Below are 25,126 nucleotides of genomic sequence, written 5' to 3'. Positions count from 1 at the left end.
TCCAAAATTATCCCAAAATACAAACATGTTTACATGTGCTGTGTTCGAAATGTGCATGACATCTTGCTGAAATACAAATCCAGGACTGAATGATTGATTCAAATTACTTTGTTTCCCTTTGATTGTGAACATAGAACACCTGCACATTTAGAAAGATTAATTTCCTGACGTCAGACAGAACTGTGAATATATTAAGCTCTGATTGTCGAGTGTGAACCAGGCAATCATAAGAAAGGACAGTAGAGAAAATGGGATTGTATTAAATGTAAAAGACTAAAATAATTATTTGAAAGATGCACAGAATGACTGAGAATCACTGCTTTATATTCCAGTATATGCTGAATTGTTACCAATTTTTATATTATGTAAAGGTACAAACTGAAGAAATCTATGCTCATGCAGACTCACAACAACTCTGTATTAATGACTCTTCCCCCCCAACTGGTGACCAAAACCATGCCGTCAAACTGCCCCCCACAGCCCAACAGCGTTAGTCGATCTCCTCCCAGATTCATTTTCCCTTTAATATGTCACCCGTCTGCATTCATCCATCCTTTTATTGCTGCTTGTATGGCTTTGTTAGATTCATTCAGTTCAGTTGATGATTCAGTGCCCTTTCATAATACAAGCACCATCTCAGTCAGCTGAAGTGGTCTGTACTGCTTTGCTCTCAGACCCGAGTACTCCACTCCGCCTACACCTCTCACAGTGTTGGGGAAGGTGAGCCGCAGCTCACTGTTGTTCAGTGTTATGGTAAATGCTCCTCACGCTTGTTGTGTGAGTTCGTTCAGCTAACAAGTGTGAACATGTGGCTCTGAGTGCTCATCGCTTGCCTGTGTGTGTGCGTGTGTGGGTCAAAGTTGCCTTTTCTGTGGATGCGACAAGTGCCAAACTGAAGTGGCACAAATCTTTCCACTGGCTGCTCTGTCAAATACAAAGTGACATCACCATTACTGAAGACATCACTTCAAAACTCAAGGTCACGGTCAATTGGCCCTTATCTCCCTCTTCTTCTTCTCCCACTCTCTTTTTCACGTGTGCATGCTGTCACGTTGTCTGTTCAGTGTAGTAATTATCATCCAGTATCCAGAAAATGGTGACGCCAGAGTTGTGTTGTTCCCAGTGCGAATAGTTGGGAGCAAAAATAATTCTAGAAAAATAAATGAACTTCCCCTGAGAGTGAAATATCATTTTTTAAACTGCTGATGCCAAATATCAGGTTCATTTTTGCTGGTCGGAGGACACACGATAGACACACACATTCATTCAGTTAACCGAGTGCTGTCTGATTTCACATGAACTCATTGATCACGGGGAAAAGGAGACATGTCTGGAGGATGTGTGCTCCATGATGCCTGCATACGGTCATGAATGAATAGGTATCCGTGTATGTGGTGATCGATTATCTTGTCAGCACAAGCTGTTGGCAATTACAGAGAAGCTGCATGAACACAGAGGTAATTCACACATCCCTCAAATTATTGAAAAAGCTGTTTAGTAGGTTTTATGTCAGATGGAGTCACATTTAAAATCCTGCCTCTAAAGTGTTTCTGTAGCCCAGGTGCCAAACTTCTGCGTGAGTGACTAAATGCTGCCGTAAAGATGGCACTGAATAATCCGTGTACATGCTTAAGATGGCTAACATATTTATACAGCACTATATTTGTTTCATCTAAACACTTCATTTTATGTGTCCATTCAATCCTCCTCCAGAAATGGAGAGGCCAAGTGGGCAGAACCTACCCAGGGCTGAGGGGCATCAGGGGGAACTGTGCGTCAGTCAATTCAGTTAATGTTAAAAAAAACAATAGAAGGTGCAGTTGTGCTACATTTCACACTTACTTTCATCTAAGGCCATAATGTTTCATTTATTTAAATGCCTGCTGCCATTGAGTCTTAGTCCCCTGCCCAGGGACTTAAGGTGAACGAGGTGACGTCAGTTCCTCAATGAGGTGGGAGGAGCCAAAGATTAATACCTGAGAGGCGGACTCAACAAGGAGCTAAAACTCGGGGTCATCACATACGAGCTTAACTTCTTATCTACCTGGACTGCTGACACCGTCGAAGCTTAATTTTTCAGAGATGGTAAGTGATCTCAGCAGGGACAAAATACAACAAAATGATGGGTACCGGTATATAATGTTATGTGGATATATTACAGTAAGGTCTCTTTTGGGCTCCTCAGTGAATTTTTCCAGTGTTGCTTTATTTACTGCTGTTCACTGAAAAGTGAGAGAAAAATTCATTTTTATACACAGATTTGTTTTGTTTGTTTGTTCTTCCGGGGACTTACAAATTTAATTAATCAACATGTAAATTGCTTAATTTGTTATTTTTGAATTAGTTGATGAAGCATATCCCGTAAATCAGACAAAAAGGTGCATTTTAACGAAAACCAAAGCATTTATTTAGCCATTAATGTATACATTCATTTGTTAGTTACATTGTAATTTTGGTGAAAAAACTATGTGAGGTGCAGAGAAACATCAGAAATCAGTGTTTAACTTTGACCGTCTGGATTAATACAAGAATGGAGGAAAGTGGGGATTTTAACAGCTACGTACATATTTATGTGTTTGTTTTTTGTTATTATTGAAATTTTAAAAATGAGTTTTGTATAACTGCCCCCTTCAGGCACACTTAGGAACTACATACTCAAACTTTGTAGTACTTTAAAAACAGATGAATTTATTTTATTCATACATTAATTCACTTTCCTTGTAATGTTGGAAAAGACCCAAATGCAACTATTTGTGGCGTAAAGATACAGCAGTCCTACTAACCAAAACCCTATTACAGAGTCATTATAATATGAACATGAGCGTTTACATCGGGGTTAGGGTAATTAATTGAGTAATTCCAGTAAACGCGAGTGATTGGTTGAGTGAAATCCGGATGAAACGTTGGACAAAAGAGGTGAAAAGAAAGCCTGACACATTTCAGTGTTATGCAAATAAAGACGGGCCTCGTCCTTCAGCTCCACTGGCTCAGCGGTGCAGAAAAGCCAGGTTTTCACAGACTCGACGATTTCTTTCAAAGCAGCACATCCACTGACTATTTTCTTCAGCATGACCTGCACTGAAAGCCATGCTGACTCCCAGAACACCGCTTTCATCGCGGCGCATGTGAGGTTTCAAGGTTTTTAGAAAAGAAAAAAAAAGGGTAGCATCGAAATGTGCTGCCAGGAGGCTATGAGAGAAGTTTGTTGGGTGATATTAATTACTTGTGAGTGCTTTAGACCTCAATTAACCCCACCCACTGTCTGAGAAGAGACAGACAGCGCAGATCAGTGCGCGCAGAGCTGCATCATGTGTGATATATTCGAACCTTGTAAATATCTAACGTAGATATGACGCCATTAAATAGTATACTATTTAAATAGTTTTCGTTCAAAAAAGCAACATTTTTAGGAATTTAATAAAAAGAAAAGGAAAAGAATTTTTTTCTAACAAGGACATGCAAGTTGAAAGTTTGTGATTTCTATTTGTTAGAGCAGGGCCGGATCAACTCAAAACAAGGCCCTAGGCAAAAATTAGCTTATGGTCCCCCCCATTATGTTTACAGTTCAAAATTGACTTGTTTGTAAGTAGTTGGTTGTTCATCCCAAATGTATTTAACAATCTACAAAACAATATCACAGAAATCACCCTTCTATGCAGCACATGGAGATAACAATGGATTTATTAACCCTTTAAAGCCGGTCAGAGCGGGCACGCTCCGTTTTGCGTAACTATTTTTAAATCCCTGTAAAACCGGAACCGCGTAAGTTAGCGCAATAATTTTTTTTGCATATGAAACCGGAGGAGTTGTACTTACATCTTATTCCATCAGCTTGTCCTAGGTCACGGTTTCCTTCTACATATAGCTTTGCAAATATTGCATAAAAAGTGCTTGCAGGAGTATCTCAAAAATAAAACTATGAAGACACTCAAAATAAATTTCCTGTTGTTGTAAACTATTTTTTGCAAAAAACTAAACAAAAACGATTTTCAATTTTTTTGTAGTTTATTGCACTTTTTTGCAATTTATGTAGTTACTATGGACTTAATGCATACATATTATTAAAATATGGGCTGTAACAGTTGTATTGATGTATAGCAACTTGAAATGCTCCCAAAAATGAATGGCACGTAAAGATATAAAGTAAGCTCTGGCGGCCTTGGTTCTATGGTAGGTCTTAAAGGGTTAAACACGTGTTCATTTGTTAAAATTAGCCCACTTTTGAATGAAACGGACAAGTTTCGGGAAAGTTAAAAAAATGGTAGTGAGACCTGCTGTGATGTATGATTTGGCATCAAAAAAATAATAGGTGGTCATGTAGTGCAGGAGTATGTCTGTGAAGGTTCTGAGTCACCCAGGTCATCGTAGTCTAAGAAGCTTGGAAAGAAAAGCGTCTGGACTTCTTTAGGTTTCCTTGAAGGCGTTTCAGACCAGCCACACACTCGGACAAAAACTGGTTTATCCCACAGACAAGACTCCTAAGCACAAACTTAACAACATAGTGTTTGCTGTACAGTGTAGCGAGAAATGCTCAGACCTCTACATTGGAGAAACCAAACAGCAATTTCATAAACGCATGGCACAACATGGAAGAGCCACCTCGACGGGACAAGGCTCGGCTGTCCACAAAGGTCACTCTTTCGATGATGCCAATGTTCACATTTTGGACCAAGACAGATGGTTTGAAAGAGGAGTGAAAGAAGCATCTATGTCTGCTGTGAATGACCATCTTTGAACAGAGGCGGTGGCTTACAACACCAACGGTCTGGCATCAATAATCCAGTTTTGGGATCCTTCCCAGACGCTTTAACGCCCACTCACATCCTGGGCCGTTTGACCTCAGTAAATTACATGATAGGGTGGGGCCAGGTTTCACCATGGGTTCACCCTAAACCTTGGCTGATTGTGACCTAGACGAGTTTTCACACCTTGGATCGTGTGATTAGGCAAGAGGAACAATAGGGGCTCCATGACCCTCTTGGGGGCTCAAAATCTGAGACTCTCAACCAATTGCTCTTAGAACTGAAGAAGCTTCTCGGGTGAAACATCTTCAAAGAAACTTGACAAAGTCCAGTCGCTTTTCTTTCCAAGCTCATTAGACTAGTGCAGGAGTATTTACTATCTTTATTTTCACTAGATGCAGACATATTCAGCAAAATACTTCTTCAAATAATTTTTTTTAAAGAAATACTCATTAAAATTTACCAGCTGCTCTTTTTACCCTTGTTCTAACATCGGTGTCTGTGTGTTATAACAGTGTGGCACGCCTTTTCACTTGGAGGATGACAGCCGCTGCAGGAAGCGAAAAAGAGTCTGCTCTGTTCAGCCTGGATGCGCCCTTATCAAGGTAACGCTTGAGCTTACTGTCCGGGACACTGATCAGTAAAAGATCTGAGCATCTTTTCCAGCTGTGAAAATATCTAAATAAATAAAAAAGTGCAAAAAAAACCCCAATATAATAACTTCATTGCTTTATACTTTTAAAATATAGGATTCATTAATATTATTTACTTCCAACAGATGCAGATAATATGTGACCAGGCTTGCACGACAAAACACTCTTTATTTGATTATTATTCTTTTTAAAATTCCTTTTTATTCAACACTTGTTGTCACTTTAACCTTATTCACCCTTAATTCTAACATGGACCTGTTTGTGCTGTTGCAGTGCGGCAAGGCTTTTTACTTGGAGGACAATACCCGCTGCAGGAAGAGGAAAAGAGTATCCTCTTGTCAGGAAACCACTGGAGCTGGCTGTAACAAGGTAATAGCTGCTCTTACTGACTGAGACAGAGTGGGCATTCTAAATTCAGATAAATCTGGAAAAATAAACACCCATGTGGTCTTAGAATAGAAACAAATAAAACAAAGTCATTAAATTTGACACAATCTGCTCTTCGCTTCTTCCAGGTCCAGGATTTCATCCCAGAGGCCAAAGCTTCCAGTTGTCCTGACCTCCATCAGGTCATCACTGTAACACAACTGAGCACTGCTGCTCTGACACCTGCGCAGACCCAAGGATTCGCTGAGCCATCGACTACTTCTCCTGTCCAGGATCTATTTCCCACTCCTCAGGCCTCTCCCACTGAGCTGAGCCCCGGTGGTGTCCTGGAGCAGAGGGAGACACCTCTGTTGATCCATGGATACACCGTAGAAGAGTATCAGAAGATCTACCACTCTGTAGTGGATGATATGCTCAAGTAAGTTGATTTTTATTAAAATAATTAAAAATCTGTCTCATAGATACTTTACCCAATTTAAATAGAAAATAAGAATAATGGGAAATTCCTCTTTATTTTTTGTGAAAAATTAACTAAGACAAATTCTCTCATATTTTTTTCAAATCTGAAACAATAAATTTGTGTGTGTTCCTGTCTTACAGATATAAAAATGGGCGGCCCCGGCCATATACTGTTCAGCTTGGCCGTATCATAAAACAGCGCCTCTGGGAGAAACTTAACTGTCCACAAATTAGTTTACAAGAGGGTGATAGTGGACTACTGATGGTCAGTGAATTACATGAAGACGAAGTTTATCCTCCTCTTATAGAAGTGGACATCTCACATGAACCGGATCCCCGGGAGCCTTCTCGGGGGAAAAAAGCAAAACATTGCTAAATACAAACATGTAGCAAAAAATCAAACTGTAAATATTGATCAAAAGACTCAAAAAGACTGAACTCAGCTGTAAATATTAAACAGACACAGGCTTGACCTTGATGCAAGAAAAAACTCTGGCACAAAACTGAACTGCGACCTCTGACATCGAGTTACATCTCAGTCTCCACCTACAGCAGCAAACTCCACATTCTGCCTCATGCATCCTGAACTTTAAGTGAACCCAGCCTTCCATCAACATCTTTCAGGAGCCAACCACAGCCTCAGTTTTTGCCACTTCCATCCAGCAGCCTCCGAAGCCTGACCCAAAACCTGCGGCTTCTCCCAGTGCACAATTTCCACCTTTGTCTGCAGCCGCAGTTGATTACAGCAGCTTTATGCCACCAGCTCAGACTCAAGCCTTAAATGGCAGCATCCAGCGTGAACCCTGATTCTTGCAGTCTTTTCCAACAATCCTCAGTCTCCGCCAGCAGCTGCCGCCTGAAGGCTAAAACATCTGCCTGAAGATTCAGATAGTCTGTCGCAGCATCACAAACTATTTCAGATCCCTGTCCTCCACCTTCAACCTCCAGGTGTAACTACAAGCTTCTGTGCCATCTGAAGCTTGAGAAAGTGTCTGCAGCATCTATACATTGTGCAGTTTCACCTGTAGCCTTTAGAAGGATTTTTTTTTAATGATGTTCCCTCTCCCTCAATGTAAAGGCTCTGAAAGCAAACAACACTCTCCTCTGACCGTCAGCCTGCATCCCACATCCACTGAGTGTGAGATAACTTTTAAATGACGACAGCGTGTTTAAGGTTTTACCTCGACATGATGAATATGTAATGTGTTTTCACTTTTTTTCTGATATGATGATTGGATGTTTTTAACCAAACATCAAGCTGCTGCCTGGGCTCCCCACATCACTGAGCAGACTTGAAGTCTGGGGACCAGAATTGCAGCTCGAGGAAGTGGACAACCTGCTGTGTAGCTCAGCAGACATATGTACAGTCTCTGGGGGAAAATCACTGCTCTGGGAAGCACTCACTCTGCAACCTGTAGTGATAATCAGCATAATCATCTCCACTTTCTTGAGATGTTTTTTTTTATGTGGAAAATGTATTTTGCAAATAAAACAATGCGTGTGAAAAAGAGTTGTAGTTGATTTTCTTTTCTTTCTAGTGCATCAGGTTCAAATATTGTTTGCATAAGACTACACACTATGTACACCTAAACTGACATGGACGGGCATATTTTTTTCCAACTAAAGTCAGAAAAGGATTTTTGATTTTCTTATATTATATTGAAAATATGTTATGTTCTTGTGTTGTATTATTAGTCGGGATTTAGTCGAGTTTTATTCTAGTTTTTGTTTCATCTCTGTCTCCTGATTTATGAGTCTTTTTCTTGTCCTCATTGTTTTACTTTTAGTTACACCCATGCTCTCATCTCCCTTATCGGTTCTCATGTGTTTTATGTCCGTGTCAAGCTTGTGTTGTTATGTCTATGTCTCAGTGTTTCCTGTTTTATTTTGAAGAGTCTGGTGTTTCCATGTTCATTGTGTTTTGTTTTGCTTCGCCTGTGGTGTTAATCCCAATCAGTTGTTTCCCCATGTGTTTCCACTTCCCCTGATCACCTCCTATGTGTATTTAGTCTGTGTATTTTCATTCAGTCTTTGTCAGGTCATCCGTTTTCCTCCCTCCATGTTACTTCAGGTTTAAATTCTTTCATGGTTCATGTTTCCTATTCATAGTTCCTCGCATGCACCTGTTCAGAATCATGTTTGTGTAACTTTTGTCAGGTTTTAGTTTTAGTTCTCGCCCCCCGTTCACCTTGCTTCGTTTTTGTATTCATGTTTTTTCAGCCTAATAAACGGCTCGCCTTTTGTATAAACTCAGTTCCGTCTCCTTCCGTGTCTGAACCTGGGTTCTCCTTCTCACTCTCACACAGTCAGCTTCATCCAGACTGTGACAGGATCTGGGTTTAAAACAAACTTAATGAATTAACAACCACATTATAATAACAAAGACTACAGTCAGAGATCACGTCTCACACTGAAAACTCTTGTGCTTCTACGTTCTCCTCCCTTTGCCTCCCTCTATCATCTGTGTGGGTGTGCTTGGCATTACTTCTTCTGGCACCGGTTAGCTCACTTGCAGCTCATTACCACTTACCAACAGTATTTAACTCCAACTCTTCTCTCATTGCTTGTTGCTCCTTTAGTATTGCAGTGAAACTCAGGCTGCCCTTTGATGTTACGCTTCTGCAACTCTGTGAAGCTGTGCTTACCTGCCGTGCCCTCCTTCGTGCTAGATGGCTCCCTGACATGCTAGTCTGACGGCTCTTGCACTTGATGAAACACACCTGCAAAAACCAAGAGAAAAACTGTCAACTGGAAACAATTCTGAAAAATTCTACTTGTTTTGGACCTTCAGAGAATTGGCCTGTGCAAACGTGCAAAAGAACAATTCTTCATTCCAAGCTTTGAATATTAAGGCTAACCTTAACTCGTGTATTTACCTGATTGTTCCTATTAAAGAATGGTGAATTATTTCAGTGTGCCCTGCCAGTGAGTTCTTGCTAAGCCATGATAAAGTCTGTGGGTCTTGCAGAGTTACTGGTAGCTTGATATTTTTTAATCTCTGCCTGCTCGCTCCTCATTTGGTAAAACATTCTCAGCCCGTGTCCACCTGCCTATGGCATTAATTTAGGAGGGCATTTTAATTATACCTCCTAACCAAAACTGCAGCAATTAGTCCAAAGAAATTTAATTAGAAACAATATTGATTATTGATGAGGGGGCCTTGTCTTGCATATAGTAACCACAGTATTTGCTGAGTCTTGGTCTATTTGGTAAATGAAAGAGATCAGATTTCAAAAACTTGCATTCTGGAGTTACTCACCTGGTTATTTCCTGCAATCAACAGCCAGGAGTGAAAACAGTCATTAGTAGCAGCTCTACTCTTGTCACCAATTTGCCACACCCTGCATGCACCCCAGAGTCTATGCAGCTCTCATTTTCAACATGCAGCGAGGATAAGCCACTATGTGCCTGCAGCCTCCAACAACCAAAATAATAACAATAAAAAAATAATCTGATATCTATGTAAATATCAACCTCCTGTGAGTATCATTTAAAGCCCACACTGAGGCAAACAGTGTGAGCCTGTCTTTCACATTTCAGTTGGGGACTTGATGGATTTACAATTCATATTCTCAGAATTATGAAGCCTGAGACTCACTTCGGAGCTGCTCAGAGGGTAAATACTGATCATCATAATGCAACTTAGAACAAAGCATTAATCACTGTAGCTGTTTTTATTGATGTGCTGTAAACTTGTCTTAAACAGCAATAGATGCAGGATTAAAACACTTAAAAAAAACCCAAAAAACTTACTCATATTTTATGATTTTGATGTTTTAGTAATGCATTTTAATTCTTGTTGAACTTGATTTATTAAAGTGCTGGGCAAATAAAAAGGTTTCTGAGGGACAACATTTCTCTAAAATATGACTGCAGACGAGCCAACGATCGATGCTCCAGCACACCTCTCCTCCTTCACAGGAGTCACCCGTATATTGACATCATATTCGAGGATCACATGATAGCAAAGCTTCCTCCTATGAACACTCACTTACTCAAATCTATACATTCATTAGTCTCTTTTCTCTCTGGTCTTGTAGAAATCAATCTGTGGAAAAAGGATTATAAGCCTTTTCCTGCCCCAGCCTTATTTGGCACCAGCTCCCGAGATCTAGCCCAGTTGATCATGTCACCTTATTCTCTACATGGCAGAAAAGCACATGAGGAAAAAGTAGACTAATCTCCTCTTTTTTTTCTCACCACCATTAGATATCAGTCATTCCAGGGTCCCAACCTCTATCACACCTGGGAGATTGGATTGGTTCCCCCCTGCAGTGGACACTGTGGCTGAGAATCAGATATACCTATGAGTTTCTTGCACACCAGATTGCTAGTGCGGTAAGCCAAGAGGCCATAGCAATGATTGTCGCACTCGCGAATGCAAAGACAGGGATATTTTCATGCTCCATCCATCTGGTGTAGCATTTTCATGTTTTCTGATGAGCTGACAGCCCAAAGAAAGCTGTTAGTCATCACAGCGCGGCATTGTCTTTTGTGCCCAAGACAGACCATGTTGTGCTTGATTAAAGTCATCAAGGCCTCAGAGCAAATCTATTTGTTGACTTAGAACAAACTGATAAACATGTTGATTGTACTCCCTCAATTAAACAGCTCTCAGTAATGTCACGACTGACTGCCTGAGTGAGTACGCAGACTACTGATTTTTTTCTCTTCCACGAGGCTTCTTTCAAAAACAAACCTTTAGCTCCCGCTGTTTGAGAAATGAGTGTGAAGCTTTACAGCAAAAGGATGTTTGGAACAAATCATGTGTGAAGACGCACTGTTCACCTGACTCCTGCAGGTGATGAGAAAAGCAAGGCTGTGCGCACCAAACCTCATTATTTTGTTGAACAAGAACAAATAAAATGAGTGTTTCGTTTTAAAGACACGCCTGACTTTAGAACGACCCGCAGTTGTACGGCAAAAATGACCGTGTGAAAATAATGAGACAATGTGAAACTGCTTTTTAACTAATCATTTAATGTTCAATCCCAACTTTATTAATTCACTCGTAGCTTGATGTCAGCGTAATTAAATGTCCAAAGCAGGCAGCTGTGTTTAGCAGACAAGCTCTAAAAACTCATGGAGAATATATTAGACTTATTTCTAATAAATATTACTAAAAATGAATGCAAATGCTGCTTTGTAGCATTTTAGCAGCTCTCTGTTAAAAATATACATTAACTGTGTTGTGACTTGTATATTTATATACTGCACTTGGTCACTTTTCTGTGAACACGTGGGTTTACACTTGGAGGAAGAGGAGATACAATCATGGTCCGGGCAGGCCTTCCCTCTTTTCAACTCAACTGATTAACACTCCAAAATTACCACACTCCTCAGCGACAGGAGCACTTACAAGGTCTCGAGGCGAGACCCCACAGCAGCTACAAGAAGAAAGTAATTCATTGTCTATAACATCTTGAAAACCTGAGGCAGGGGAAGCCATATCAATACCCCAACAATGCTACACCCTGTATATATGGACCTCCCAAGAATCATTTCACTAGCTGAGCCTACGTCCTCATTTTGACAGCATTTTAATAGGTAAAGGTGAATGCTTGGACATGAATTGAGCTGCGGTTTGGGGAAGGCCTCAAAGGGGACTGGCGACGGCTCCCGGGCCTGGCAGATCCCCATGTACTAAATAGAAGTGAAGAAGTCAAAGAATTGAAAACAAGGAGGGAGGGTGGGGCACGTAGACGAGAATGAACAGCTTGCAGAACTAGGGGAACCTATATAGATGAGAACCTATATAGATGAGAACCGGAAGCAGCTTGTTTTTGGAGGCGTGGTCCTGCTCCTGAAATTCTGATACATAATCTCCAAAAAGAAGGAGTCCCTTTCTGACCCACTGTTACCAGTATAAACTCATCTGCTGACTCCAGGTTAAACCATGCAGTCATGTGATGTTTTTTTTTTCACTTTTTAGGTATCAAGGCAATCAAGGCAGTGGATGCTGTCAGGAAACCACAACAGCAAGACAGCTCCTCAAACCACCTTCACCCCTGTTTAGGTTTGCACCCTGTCGGACCTCTGCCTTACCATCCCATATTTCAGATACAATGAGGGTGTCTACTGGTAAAAACATGCATGTGCCATGGGCTACTGATTGTCACCAACACAGCCAACCTTTAAGCGAAGGAAGTGGAAAGTAAAGCTCTGGGCTCTTTGATAGGGACAAGACTTGGGTTCAGATATGTCAGCGTCACCTGGGTTAAAATCAGAACCCAAGAGGTCAAGTCCTTCACTTGATGTTTTTCCACTGAGTGGATAAAAACATCAAGTTCACCACAGAGGATACAAAGGAAAAGGTTACCATTTCTGGAATGTGCTGTGTTCATTTATATAGGGTGGAAGCCTCAACAATGAAGTTTACCTGAAATCCACACACAGAGACTGATGCCAGCTCTTTCACTCCCGGCACCCAGTGGAACACAAACAATTAAAGAAATGTCAGATAACAACCAGGGAGAAAAATACCAACAGACAAAACAACATTACAGATTTGTTAGAGAAACTCAGAAGAATTTTCTCCAAGCATGACATTTCAGTGCACTTCAAACCCAGCAACACCCTCAAACAAAAACTGTTTCATCCCAAGGACAAAGCATCCAAACAAAAGCTCAACAAGCTCGTATACGGTGCAGTGCAGTGAGGAGAGCTCTGACCTCTTAACAGGAGATACCAAACATCCACTCCACAAAATATGGCACAACACAGATGAGCAGGACAAGACTGAGCTGTACATCTACAGCAAAGGACAAAGGTCGCTCTTTTGATCATGCCAAAGTTCACATTTTGGGCTGAGAAGGAAGTCTGTTGGAGAGAAGAGTAAAAGAGGCCATCTATGCTCGCTGTGAACGACTATCGTTGAGCAGAAATGTGGGCTTACGACACCGGCTATCAGCTACCTACAACACAGTCAGAGAGCCCCAGACATTTCAACCCCCATTCACAGCTTGTGTCATGTAACCTCATTAGCTCATATAATGCTGGGGAGGAGCAATGTCTCACAGTGGTTTAACCTGTCAGGCCCAGTGGTGGCAATAACCGCCTTTTTTACACCTCAGCTCACATCACAACTCACATGATGAATAGGAGTGTAACGACCCTTAGAATCACCTCCAAAGTAGATAGCCCCCCACTAAGGGTTTATTATCTGGGACTTTCCACCAGTTGTTATAGAACAGAAGATGCGTCTTTGATGAAAACCTAAAAAGGTCCAGCTGCCTTATTTCCGAGTTCGCGAAATCACCTGGATAACCATGAACGTGCACACAGAACTAATCTCTAAGTTAAACTAATATTTCAAAGGCACACTGCAGGGAAGCTTATTGATACAAGTAATTAAATATTAAGGAAAATGATTGAAAAACATGACTTTAGTTCAGTTCAGTTCAGTTCATTTTTATTTCAAACATTTCAAACATGTGCCTTCACAGTCATTACAAAATATCATTCCATTATTTGTTTGAAAAGGAGTAGGCAGAAGTATTTACTTATTTGTCCCTACCCCCTCAAGTTTTACCTCTCATTCATTTAATTTTTTTTTTGTCTTAAATTAAACAAACAACATATGAAACATATAAACAGCATTGATCAACAATTTCTTACAAATAACCAAACATTTACCTTTCATCCATCATATCTTGACTGTGACATCAATAATTCAGCAATTTGTGTAAAAACTGGAACTTTGAATTATTCTCCTGAGCCGAGTTATTATTTATGTGAATTTTCACAGTTGACTTAATTTTTTCAATTGTGATTCTGAGACCAACTTAATGAAAAATAACAGAACTTACAAAGGTAACAGATTTTAACAAGTGCTGATTTACATTACATGAGATGTGGCATTTGTATGCTTAAACAAGCACCTCTCCCCCCTCCATAGAGCCATCACCACCTTCAAACACTTCACCTACAACACCCCCCTCCTCACCCCACACAAAGGAGGATTTCACACCACCTCCTCCCACCACAACTCTTCATATTCATGAAGCAGATGTGAGGAAGCAGTTTAAGAGTCTGAATGCTCGAAAAGCTCCTGGCCCAGACGGTGTGTCTCCTGCCACCCTCAGACACTGTGCAAACGAGCTGGCCCCAGTGTTTTCTGGCATTTTCAACTCCTCACTGCAGGCATGTCATGTGCCTGCCTGCTTCAAGTCCTCTACCATAATCCCTGTCCCCAAGAAACCTAGGATCACTGGACTAAATGACTACAGACCCGTGGCTCTGACATCTGTGGTCATGAAGTCATTTGAGCGCCTGGTTCCCTCCTATCTCAAGACCCTCACAGCCCCCCTCCTGGACCCCCTGCAGTTTGCATACAGAGCCAACAGGTCTGTAGATGACGCCATCAACATGGCCCTACACTTCATCCTGCAGCATCTGGACTCCCCAGGAACCTACGCCAGGATCCTGTTTGTGGACTTCAGCTCTGCCTTCAACACCATCCTTCCAGACCATCTCCGAGGCAAGCTTTCCCAGATGAATGTGCCTGATCCCATCTGCCGGTGGATCACTGACTTCCTGACGGACAGGAAACAGCATGTGAGGCTGGGAAAGAATGTCTCGGACTCCCGGACCATCAGCACCGGCTCCCCTCAGGGCTGTGTTCTTTCTCCTCTGCTCTTCTCCCTGTACACCAACTGCTGCACCTCCACCCACCAGTCTGTCAAGCTAATCAAGTTTGCAGATGACAAACAGAGACTGCAGCGTGTTGTGCGCTCTGCTGAGAAGGTGATTGGCTGCAGACTCCCATCTCTGCAGGACCTGTACACCTCCAGGACACTGGGGCGTGCAGCTCGGATCTCAGCTGACCCTTCTCACCCTGGACACAGTCTGTTTGACCTGCTCCCCTCAGGCAGGAGGCTCCGGTCCATTCGCACCAGAACCTCTCGCCATAAGAACAGTTTCTTCCCCTCTGCTGTTGGACACATGAACAATAACCACATGACTGTTCCCACCACTAACACATGACCCTACGCTGTGTTCACTGCATCATTCCATGTTTGCACTGATCACCACCTGCACTCATGTATATATCTATCTACTTAGCACTTTTAATTCTTATTCTTATTTTTATTTTCATGTCTATTTAAGCGTAATTTATGACAGTATGTTTGCACTGAAGCACCGCAGCAATTTCCTAATGTTGTAAACCTGCTCAACATTTGGCAATAAAACCCTTTCTGATTCTGATTCTGATTCTGAAACTGCCTTCAGTTTAGAAGACTGTGTGATCAGAAGTTTGATGCAAACATCCAGAAAGCGTCAGTCATCATAAAATGCTGCAATAAATGGGCAACCTGCAGTATTCAATGGGAGAAACCTAATAATTATGAATTGCAATAGTCAAGCCTAGAAATAATAAATACATGAACTAATTTTTCAGCATCACTCTGAGACTGTTTCTAATTTTAGAGATATAAGCATTGAAGGACATATCCTGGTCGAAAATGTGTGGCCAGCATCTGGTTAGACACCATGTTATGGATGTGTAGCTTATGTATGACTACCAGTTTGCTATACTGGTTTAAAAAGCACAGCTAAAGCCAGTCTAAATGGCTGGGTTTGGGCACATTTATGACTTACATATAACACAACACTCCTTATGAACTAGCTTAAGATTCACTTAATCTCACTGAGGGGTGATGTGCACATTTTCAGGTTAAATAAATCTCTCATTTACAAACATCTTCTTGATTTTGCTCCAGATTTTCGGTCTGGTTTATTCTTTCTGCTTTAATTATTCTTGAAATGTGTCTCAAACGGCACCAGATTCCCTTTGTGGAACACTGAGTTGATTGGGGATAATATAGTGAGGCATACACATGTGCACATAAAAGTCCTGCCTGCAATCCACACTGCTTATCGGGGTAATATCAGTGCAATGAAATCCAAAGAACTCTCTGCAGATCTGTGTGGTTACACTGTGGTGAGGCAGAGATCAGACCAAGGGTAGAAAATCATTTCTAAAGGTTTGAGTGTTCTGGGGAGAATATGGTCTAAATATTTATGAAATGGAAGACATTTGAAACCATCTGGACCTTTCCGAGAGTTGGCTGTTGGGACAAGCTGAGTAAACAAGCAAGTAGAAAGTTGACCAAGAAATCAGCCTGCCAAAAGGATGAGCATCCCAACAGCTCGCTGTCAGTCACTTTTACAGCAGTCAGATAGAAGCAAGTTTTAGTCTCTCAGAAATTGTCAGACTGCTTTCAGTTAGTAGTTCATACTTTCCATCCAGTTTGGTAACACTTGAAAGGGAGATTGGGATAATAATAATAATGGATTGCATTTATATAGCGCTTTTCAAGGCACCCAAAGCGCTTTACAATTCCACTATTCATTCACTCTCGCATTCACACACTGGTGGAGGCAGCTACGGTCGTAGCCACAGCTGCCCTGGGGCAGACTGACAGAAGCGAGACTACCATATCACGCCATCAGCCCCTCTGGCCAACACCAGTAGGCGGTAGGGTAAAGTGTCTTGCCCAAGGACACAACGACCGGGACAGAGAACCTTACAGTATGCTAATAAAATCTATGCATGTAAACTTCACACAGAAAGGCTCCAGCTTTTCAGTTGGCCAGCTGTTTAAAAGCAGGAACCTTCTTGGTGTGGGATGACAGTGGGATAACCATTGCGCCACTGTGTGTGGATTCTCTCAGACATACATGTAAGGTTAACAAGTGATTCTTTCACCACCCATGACTCAGAATTGGATGAGTGGTTTAAAAAATGGATAATATGGTTACTGGAACCCTGTAGATTTCAGTGGTTGGTGCTATTTCCCCACAGTAAGAGGGCTCTGAAACTGAGCCCTCCTGAGGATTTTATTTGTACAGACTTTCGATGTTTTCAAACTGTGACTAAATGGGTTTTCTCCAGGTGCTTTGGTTTCCTCTCACAGTCCAAAAACATGCCTGTTAGGTTGGTTGATTATTCTAACTTGTGTGCATGTCACTGGTAATTTAAAGCACACTGATGACTATTAAGCAAGATAACTTCTGTATAAATGTCAGTCCATTTCAATAGTATTGACGTCCTACTCATACAACAAGTCAATTGATTGTATTGTATTGTATGGCTTGTGGTGTAACAACTAAATTAATGTTAGCTGGCACTGATTGAAAAAATAATGACATTTAGCAAATGTCCCCTTAAGTGACAGCAAAATATCCTGAAATAGTTTCACAATTAAAACAAATACTTTGCTGTTTAGGATGAAAGGAAGGAAGGATCCATGTCAGTGCTTTTCCCCACTATCGCTGAATAAATAAGGCCACAAACCTGTGTAAGTGTATTCTTTTTTTGTTTGTTTGTTAAACCTTTTCCCTTTAATAAGGAAAAATAAGGACATTTGGTACAAAAATATGGACCAGATTCACCGGCGCTTGTTAAGTACACCCCTTCAACTGTTTATGAACAAAAATATCTAATCGACCAATCGCATGGCAGCAATTCAATACATTTAAGCCTACTGGAAATAATTGGTGTAGCTGTGGTGAGATGTATTTAACCACGCATGTGGTACATGTTATTTCTGTAAGCTAATAACCAAGCAGATAACATCACAACCTATTTGGGATTTTATGAAGTCATATTTTAATCTAAATTTGTTACTACAAACTATATTAAACGGGTAGTTGGAAAAAATATGTTGGGGGGGAAAAGTCCTTGTTTCCAGACCTCCGTTCTCATTTTAAAAATAACAAAGCACCTTTTCTTAAATAATGAGATTTGTTTTCTCAAATGACGTTGTAAAGCACTTTGTCAAGCTGAAGTTTTTCTTTATTTCTTTGACCTTTACTGTAAATTGAAGACGCAGAACATAAAGTTCAATACTTATAAAAAAATACTACAATTAAATTCAAGGGAAAAATGTCAGGAGAAGAAAGAAAACCAAAACCATAATAACCTCGTTTTCTTAATTCCAAAGCACCTTTTCCTAAACAGAGGAACTTCCTCCAAAGGAAGCAGCAAAGCAAACCACATTGTCAAGCTGAAGTAATCTGGTGACAGAGCAACATACGGGAGGAAAAAGTCATAAAAAATTCTATGTAAGAAATAAAATTTAAGATTTAAGAAAAAAAACCCCACAAAAAATGGCCATTATCATTTTAAAAAAGTATTTACAAAATCGTAAATGCTTTTTGGAGGCTGCCGTGAGTACGTGTGTTTATATTTTGGTGAGTGACGCCAGGAACAACAGCTGTGACGTTTCACGACAGCTTCGCCGCCCCAACAGTGCATTCTGGGTTCAACTCAAGATGGCTGCGCCCTTGCAGAAGTGCTGAAGAAGTGCCTCTTCGGAGAAATTCCCGGAATTATTTGAGATTTCCTCGAAGACCGTCGCTCGGAGCCGACTACCAGGGCCGCTGGTACGTAGAAGGAGTCCACGCGAGCCCAGTCATTGATAAGTGCGGCCGCCGTTACGTGTGGCTGTGGCAGACTGTCCGTGTGAAGATGGGCCTCGCCTGCAGCCCCTTCCCATAGCGAAGAGCCGTGGGGAGAGGAGCCGCAGATTCCCCTGCAAACACGCGCCCGTGCAGCTCGGATTTGACGGCTTTGACTTACTCTACAGGCTCTGGACGCTGCCCTACAATTTGCTGACCAGGATTGTGTGTGCGACCGTGTCTGTCATTGTCCGGAGAAGGAGAGCTTCCACAGCCCGGGCTGATAATCCCACCGCACCAAGGTCTGCACCTGCACGCTTCGCTGACACTCTAGGTGCCTTTTCTGCACATTTGATCGGTCTCCTTATCTCTGTCACGCGTGTGTGGTTCAGAGACTCGCTTTAAAAAGGCTTTAAGTGAATATTACTGGCCTCGGTGCAGTCTGACACCTGACAGCAGAGCTGTTACATTAGCCGCGCTAGTTTAGCTTAGCTAGCTGGACTGGACTGAGCCTGCTGCTCGCCAGCATCCGTGCAGCCAAGTTTAACACAGCTGGGCCGTTTTAGCACGAATGCAGAGGCAGTAAAGATAAAAACCCATCGACCTCCTGTCCCGTGGCTCCAGCTGTAGAGCTGAAACATCTCTACAGCTGTTGCTTTGCTACAGAGTCAGGCAGCTAGCCTGTTCAAATAAAGTGGAGGAAGCCAGATGTGAGTGTGTTTGGTTTCAGTTGCTGTTGTGGGTTTCATTCAAACAGGATTCACAGCAGCAGATTCACACGGCATAAAAATGACTCATAACCACCATCCCATGACTTAAAGGGCATAAAGTGGAAAAGTCCGCTGCCAGTGTTGATAATCAGATTATTATCTGAGTGTAGAAACAGTCTGCTTGGTATAGCCCATAACAACAGTACAAGGAGGGATGGAGCTGTTCTTACTTTATCGGACAGTAGCAGGTACTCTGGCTTCTTCCCACAATGCTTGTTAAGTGTTTTAGTAATTATAAATTGACTGTGTTACCCCTGCTTTGTAATGCCAGCTTGGATAAACCCTCACCAATCCTGTATAGGAAGCATTTAAGAGGACGGAACTTTATCAGATGATTGGTGATCCATATTGACAAAGCAGACTTTGGCCCAAAAGAAATGGCTTGTATCTGTGATGATAGCATGGCCAAGAGGGACAAACATATGCAATAATGTACAAACAGGGGCGGCTGCCTCTCAGGTCACGTCTTCATCCTGTAGAACTTCAACAGCTGCACAAAGAGACGTGGATCGAAGTCATGATGCTTAATTTTTTTATACTTGTGCTAAGATAATATAATGAAACGTTTTATTACTGAAAAAGGAAGCAAAAGTTCTTTTACATGTTGTTTAAACACTGAAGACGTTTGAATGAATAAATTCATCTAAATCTGGATCTAAGTCTCGAGCTCTCTGAACAGGCCTCCTGCAGTTATCTGACAGTGCGCTTTTATTGCTGTTTAAATTTTCCTATGAATATCTCAGTTGGTAATCAAAAATGTATTTAGGATTGCTTACATCTATTGTGTATATATTCTGTTTTTACTTTCTTTCTTTATTATTTATCATCCATTACTTAATAAAATAGCTGCACAGTAGCACATTTGGCTGCATCTGGACTGGAAATGTCTCCAAATTATGTTTTAAGATTTTTATTTATTTATTTTTGAGACTAATGTCAATATCGACTATATGCAGCAATTAAATGGCTAAAGTGAGCCTGCCAATCTTTTTGTGGATACCCAGTAGCTACAGCCAAAGACACTTCAAAATCAAACCAGTGACATTAACATGAGCGCTCTCCCAGCAGGGCCCTGATGAAAATGGACTCAGACTTGCTTCATTCACCGGCTGTGGGCCTCGCTGAGGAAGAGGAGGCCGATATGAATGACTGGAAACTTCCCTTGGCCTTCATGAAGAAGAGGCACTCAGAGAAGATTGAGGGCTCCAAGGCCCTGGCGCAGAGCTGGCGGATGAAGGACAGGGTAATTTCTCTTCTCATCCATGTACAGGAGTAAATCAAGAGCCTGAGGATGTTTCCTGTGTGAGCTCTGCTTTGAGGTCACAGAGGCTGTTTTTCCTTTTATCTCAGCTTATAGCGACTTGTATAGCTGCATTTTCATGCTCATATATCTGATGGGACTGTTAGTTTTAAGCAGGAACCAATAAAACAGGAAATCTAAGATTGTTGATTTAATTTAATGAGTTTTGATGCTTTAGATGTAGCTTTAGAAAGACTGTTATTTTTAAAAGATAAATATTATAGTATGTTTTTTTTTTTTTCCCCCTCTAATCAGCAGTTCCCACAAAAAGATCAAACTCTGATATCATCTTTCATGTAACGTATTGATTGAGCATTAATTTTTATCCTAGAAGGATTTCTTGTGGTTTGTAACTACAGCAGAAAATTCCTGCTTTATAGGACAGGGTGGGTCAAATGGTTATCCACGGGGCCAGTTCTCAAAAATTCAACTCATTAAAAAGACAAATCAAATTCCTTGATGCTACATGCTGTGCTTCAAGAGCTTATCAGTCTTTAAACAGCAGCAAATCACTGGCTACCCTCGTCTCTATTACTCTGCCAATTCATTTCATTCTGCTTGATTACCAGCTACCAATGCTACGCTTTCAGGGGGAACCTAAAAGGGTTTCCCACATGAATGGTCACCGTGTGTTTCAGCTCCCATAAAGCTGCCGTTTGATCCACTGCAGTGCTACCAACCTGATTATTTTATCGCCTCACGGCTACAGAGCACTGCCATTATAATGATGGCAAATGTCACTTAGTTGTACGTAACCCTCAGAAACTCTGCACCGATTGTAGAAATTCACCCAGATGAAAATTTAAAACTTCGCTGCTGTTAGGACATGAGTTGAATTACTCCGCAGTGCCCGCTGAGGTGTCAAGCTGCAGGGAAATGAAGGCATCATTAAATGTGGAGCTGCTATTGATTTAAAAGAGGTAATATGGGCTAGCTGAAATGGACATTCCTATCAGGAAGTCATGCTAAATCAACCGTGTTAAATCTTTCATTGCTCAGAGCATTTTCAGGCCCTCCGTCCTCATTTGTAAACTTGGAAGAAGAATGTGTCCTTTCACATGTCTGGGCTACGAGAGCTTTATTTGTGTGTCTTATGCAGAACAGAATTTAGCTTTGAATTTGACTGTAGCCTGGGGATTGGGGAATTCAGAATGCATTTGAATGTTTTTTATTTTATTTTCTGAAAAACATGATTAAGATATCAATGTCGATTGTACGCAGTATGTGAAAGGTGGTTGAAGCCATTTTGAAGTCATCTTCTGGTTCGTAGATTGGTTGTCCATTTTTGTTTCCTTTTGAGCAAGAAGTGACCGTATGTAGATGAGACAGCAAGTACTAAGTTGCTGGCTCAGCCTAGATACACAGATACCTGCTAATTAGTTTTTAAATCATCAGTTCTAGAAGAACCACTATTTAATCAACTGAAGTGGAACAGCAGATTGCTTGGAAGCTTTGTACCACATGGAATCCCATGTTATTTGTCAGATAATTTCATTAAACATACTCTGGGCACAACGGCACAGTTATGGTTGAGAGGTCAGTGACTCTGGTTAGGTGAGGTGAATCCTAGCAGATGCTCACTGGCGACCTGCTGAAAAAAACTGTTGTAATTGTCTCCATGTAGGTTGTAACAATTTTGTAACAATTTTTATAACTTGATACTGAACCATGTATTTAATGCTGTAAAGTTGTGTTAATATGGGAGTCTAGGCAGATTGGCTCACTTTTGGACCAGGCCTCAAGTGGCCATTAGTAGAATTGCAATTTCTGGCAGTTGGCGTCAGGTCAGTGAAGGTGAAGCATAGCAGGCAGCTATCAACTACACCTGCCTGTGTCGGCACTCGCAGAGCACACTCAAAGCACACGCAAAACTGAAATTCGTGTGTGTCAGAAATCGTAATCTTGTCAGAAGTGACATGAACATGAATGCTAACATTTTAAAAGGCAGCAGAAACAGCAAATCCTCTGCTGTGGACACATTGAGAAAACGTGGTGTTGAATACACCACCATTTCTATTATAATAAAAATAAATAAAAAGGTCCAGCGCAGCGAGACCGGACGGACACCTAACTTTAAGTCCTGCTGCTGATTGCTGCTAGTGTACATTAGCCAGTTTTGTTTAATTCTGTTTATTTTTCTGATCTTAGAGCAGAATCATAAAGGACACAGATGAGGCTGTAGTGCTTCTTAGGTTCATTTTACCAGTGAGTTTTGCATTCGTCAGAATTTTTATCTAGTTGATTGATGATGATGATGGTGATGGAGTTCTGATAATGTGGAGTGCTTTAGTAGAAACCCTTTAATGACATGAAGGTTTAGACCTGCAGCTTCACATACTTTCACCTCTGGTAGTTGAGACCACATGTAGTGCTTTGGCTGATTTAAGGTGACTGACAGTATCGATAGGAGTTTGCTTAGAGAACAAGTTGGTCAGCAAAAAGTTAAGGCTGGCAAAAGAGGCATGCCGTGAGAAGGCTTTTAAAAAAACTCTTTCTGCACTTTGGGGAAGAAAGTTCATGATTTAGTTCAATTTTAATAACATTGTGTTAAATGTCTGGGCATTTTACATCTTAAAATCAAGACCAAAGCGTATTATAGAGAAGAAAAAGGCAAATGACTCTAACAGAGGTCAGTCAGAGGTCTTGTTCTGTGAGACACATTGAGTTGACTCGGTATGGTGACAGGTAACCTGCACTATTACTAGGCTTATTGGTTCAAATTGTGTGTTTAGTCCGCTGTTGGTTCAGTCACAGCTTTTGAGTCATCTGTGTGTTTGCAGTCATCTGCAGCCACTCGGAGCAAAGCAGGATTGTGTGTACAGCTGCTGAACCTACCAAGTAGAATCACGATAACAGCTATCAGATATCCTGTAAGAACGCTTGTACAGTACAGGGCAAAGTCAGGTGACGAGCAGCTGACTTTAACTAATAAAGCGCCATGTCATTTTTGATCAGAAAGCATGTCGTGGTAGTAGTTAGGTTGGTGGAAGGATCACATTTCTTTTATCGAGCTGTCAGACCTGAAGTCGAGCATTTAGTCTGACTGAGCGTTAATGAGCGGGGTTAGGTTTGCAGTGATTTTTTTTTCTTTCTTTTTTTTCAGGGGTTTGATTGACTCCCATCGATAAACTGAAAAACCTAAACTAGTGCTGTCAGCACTTTCATATCTATTTTTGTCCCTCCCCTCCCCCACAGTGAACAGAGAGCATGAAACCTTTATCTTGATGGCACAAAAACCTGAACATCCACCTGTAGAGATAATGGATTGCAGTGCAGGGCGTTATTGATTCTCAGGATGTACACTTTATTTTTAGCCCAATAGTTTCCAAACATCAGCTGACACTGACCATTTTAACAGATGTCACACTTGGTATGACTGTATTAAGAATCAGCATTTTAAACAAAATAGTGCTTCATATTTGCCTTGATTAGCTTTCAAGTGACTGAATAGTTGTTACGCTAGCTTTAGCTTGCAGTGTCTGCACTCATTTATTTTTGAGAACCTTCTAAAGGCTCGAGCCATCTTTGGCTTTGCATGGAGTTTTTGTGTTCTTGGGCTTTTTTTTCTTGTTTCATACTACCAGTCTTCTAAAATCATTAGCAGCTGGCTCCATTTTGGATTCACATACAATTCTCTAATTTATTAAGTTGCACTATTAATCAATTAATTGACTTTTTTTTTTATTAGTAAAGACCACAAAATATTCCCAGTACCTCTGGGGTTTTCAAAGTGTGCAGAGCCACAGAAGATGGGATGATTACCATCAGGTGAAAAATATGAAGTGGGGATGATTTAAAAACAGAATGATGATGCTGTGCTAACCTTTAACAGGTTCTCCTTGAATTTTCTCAAATTGGGTGGATTACAGAGTACACACTTTTTTTTGTTTTTGAAGTGGAGAGCCACTGAGTTTGATTGCAAGCTAAATGACACAATGGCTAAATATTTATTCTGGAACATCTGAATCTTTGATAATATTACTGAGTTAGTCATTTGCTTTGGTAAATTTTGTTGTTGAAAGGCAATTCTTTCACTCCAGGATTTCTTCAAAAACTTCCTTTCCTTAAATTCTCTCTTCCTTAAACACCTCATGTCACGACGCTGCCACCACTACACTGCAGGGATTTGACAGTTTGTGAGCTTTGCCCCGCTGCCTACCGTCCTTCCCAAAGAGACTTCTATTTTCTTTTGCATTTATATTAAAACATGTAATGGCATCAGGGCTTTAAATATTGTTTTGAATGATAGATAAACTGTCTCAAAGCAGCATGAAACTTGAGCTGTCATGCATGCACAGGAACTTTTCGCTTCCTACCTGTCATGCTTCACAATCCCTTGTTGAGCTGCAAGCGGTTTGACGTTAGACTGGTTGATGCAAACTTGTCCTCTTATAGTGTAACAGTTTCTTC

General features: G+C 41.1%; 2 protein-coding genes across 6 annotated transcripts in view; both read left to right on the top strand.

Moving 5' to 3' along the window:
- The first annotated feature begins 1,993 nt into the window (after nt 1–1,993).
- Nucleotides 1,994–7,065, top strand: LOC309709106 (uncharacterized protein). The gene is made up of 5 exons (XM_082537570.1): nt 1,994–2,085; nt 5,258–5,347; nt 5,669–5,764; nt 5,911–6,200; nt 6,383–7,065. The coding sequence occupies exons 1-5, from the start codon at nt 2,083–2,085 to the stop codon at nt 6,615–6,617; spliced, it is 714 nt and encodes a 237-aa protein (XP_082393696.1). The 5' UTR covers nt 1,994–2,082; the 3' UTR covers nt 6,618–7,065.
- An 11,393-nt stretch (nt 7,066–18,458) lies between these two features.
- rptor (regulatory associated protein of MTOR, complex 1) overlaps nt 18,459–25,126 on the top strand; it is a 204,499-nt gene continuing 197,831 nt past the window's right edge. For 3 of the 5 annotated variants that reach the window (XM_082537589.1, XM_082537588.1, XM_082537587.1), the window contains exons 1-2: nt 18,459–18,948; nt 20,485–20,659. In XM_082537589.1, the coding sequence (XP_082393715.1) occupies nt 20,492–20,659 (168 nt within the window). In that variant the 5' untranslated portion in view covers nt 18,459–18,948; nt 20,485–20,491. Of the gene's footprint in view, nt 18,949–20,481; nt 20,660–25,126 lie in introns of all 5 variants that reach the window. The other 2 variants (XM_082537586.1, XM_082537590.1) reach the window with 2 other exon arrangements.

This window comes from Aulonocara stuartgranti (genome assembly GCF_965226115.1).
Source record: "Aulonocara stuartgranti genome assembly, chromosome: 6".
Classification (NCBI taxonomy): Eukaryota; Metazoa; Chordata; class Actinopteri; order Cichliformes; family Cichlidae; genus Aulonocara; species Aulonocara stuartgranti.
Note: the sequence above shows the minus strand (reverse complement) of the source record. Positions and strands in the feature narration are given on the sequence as shown.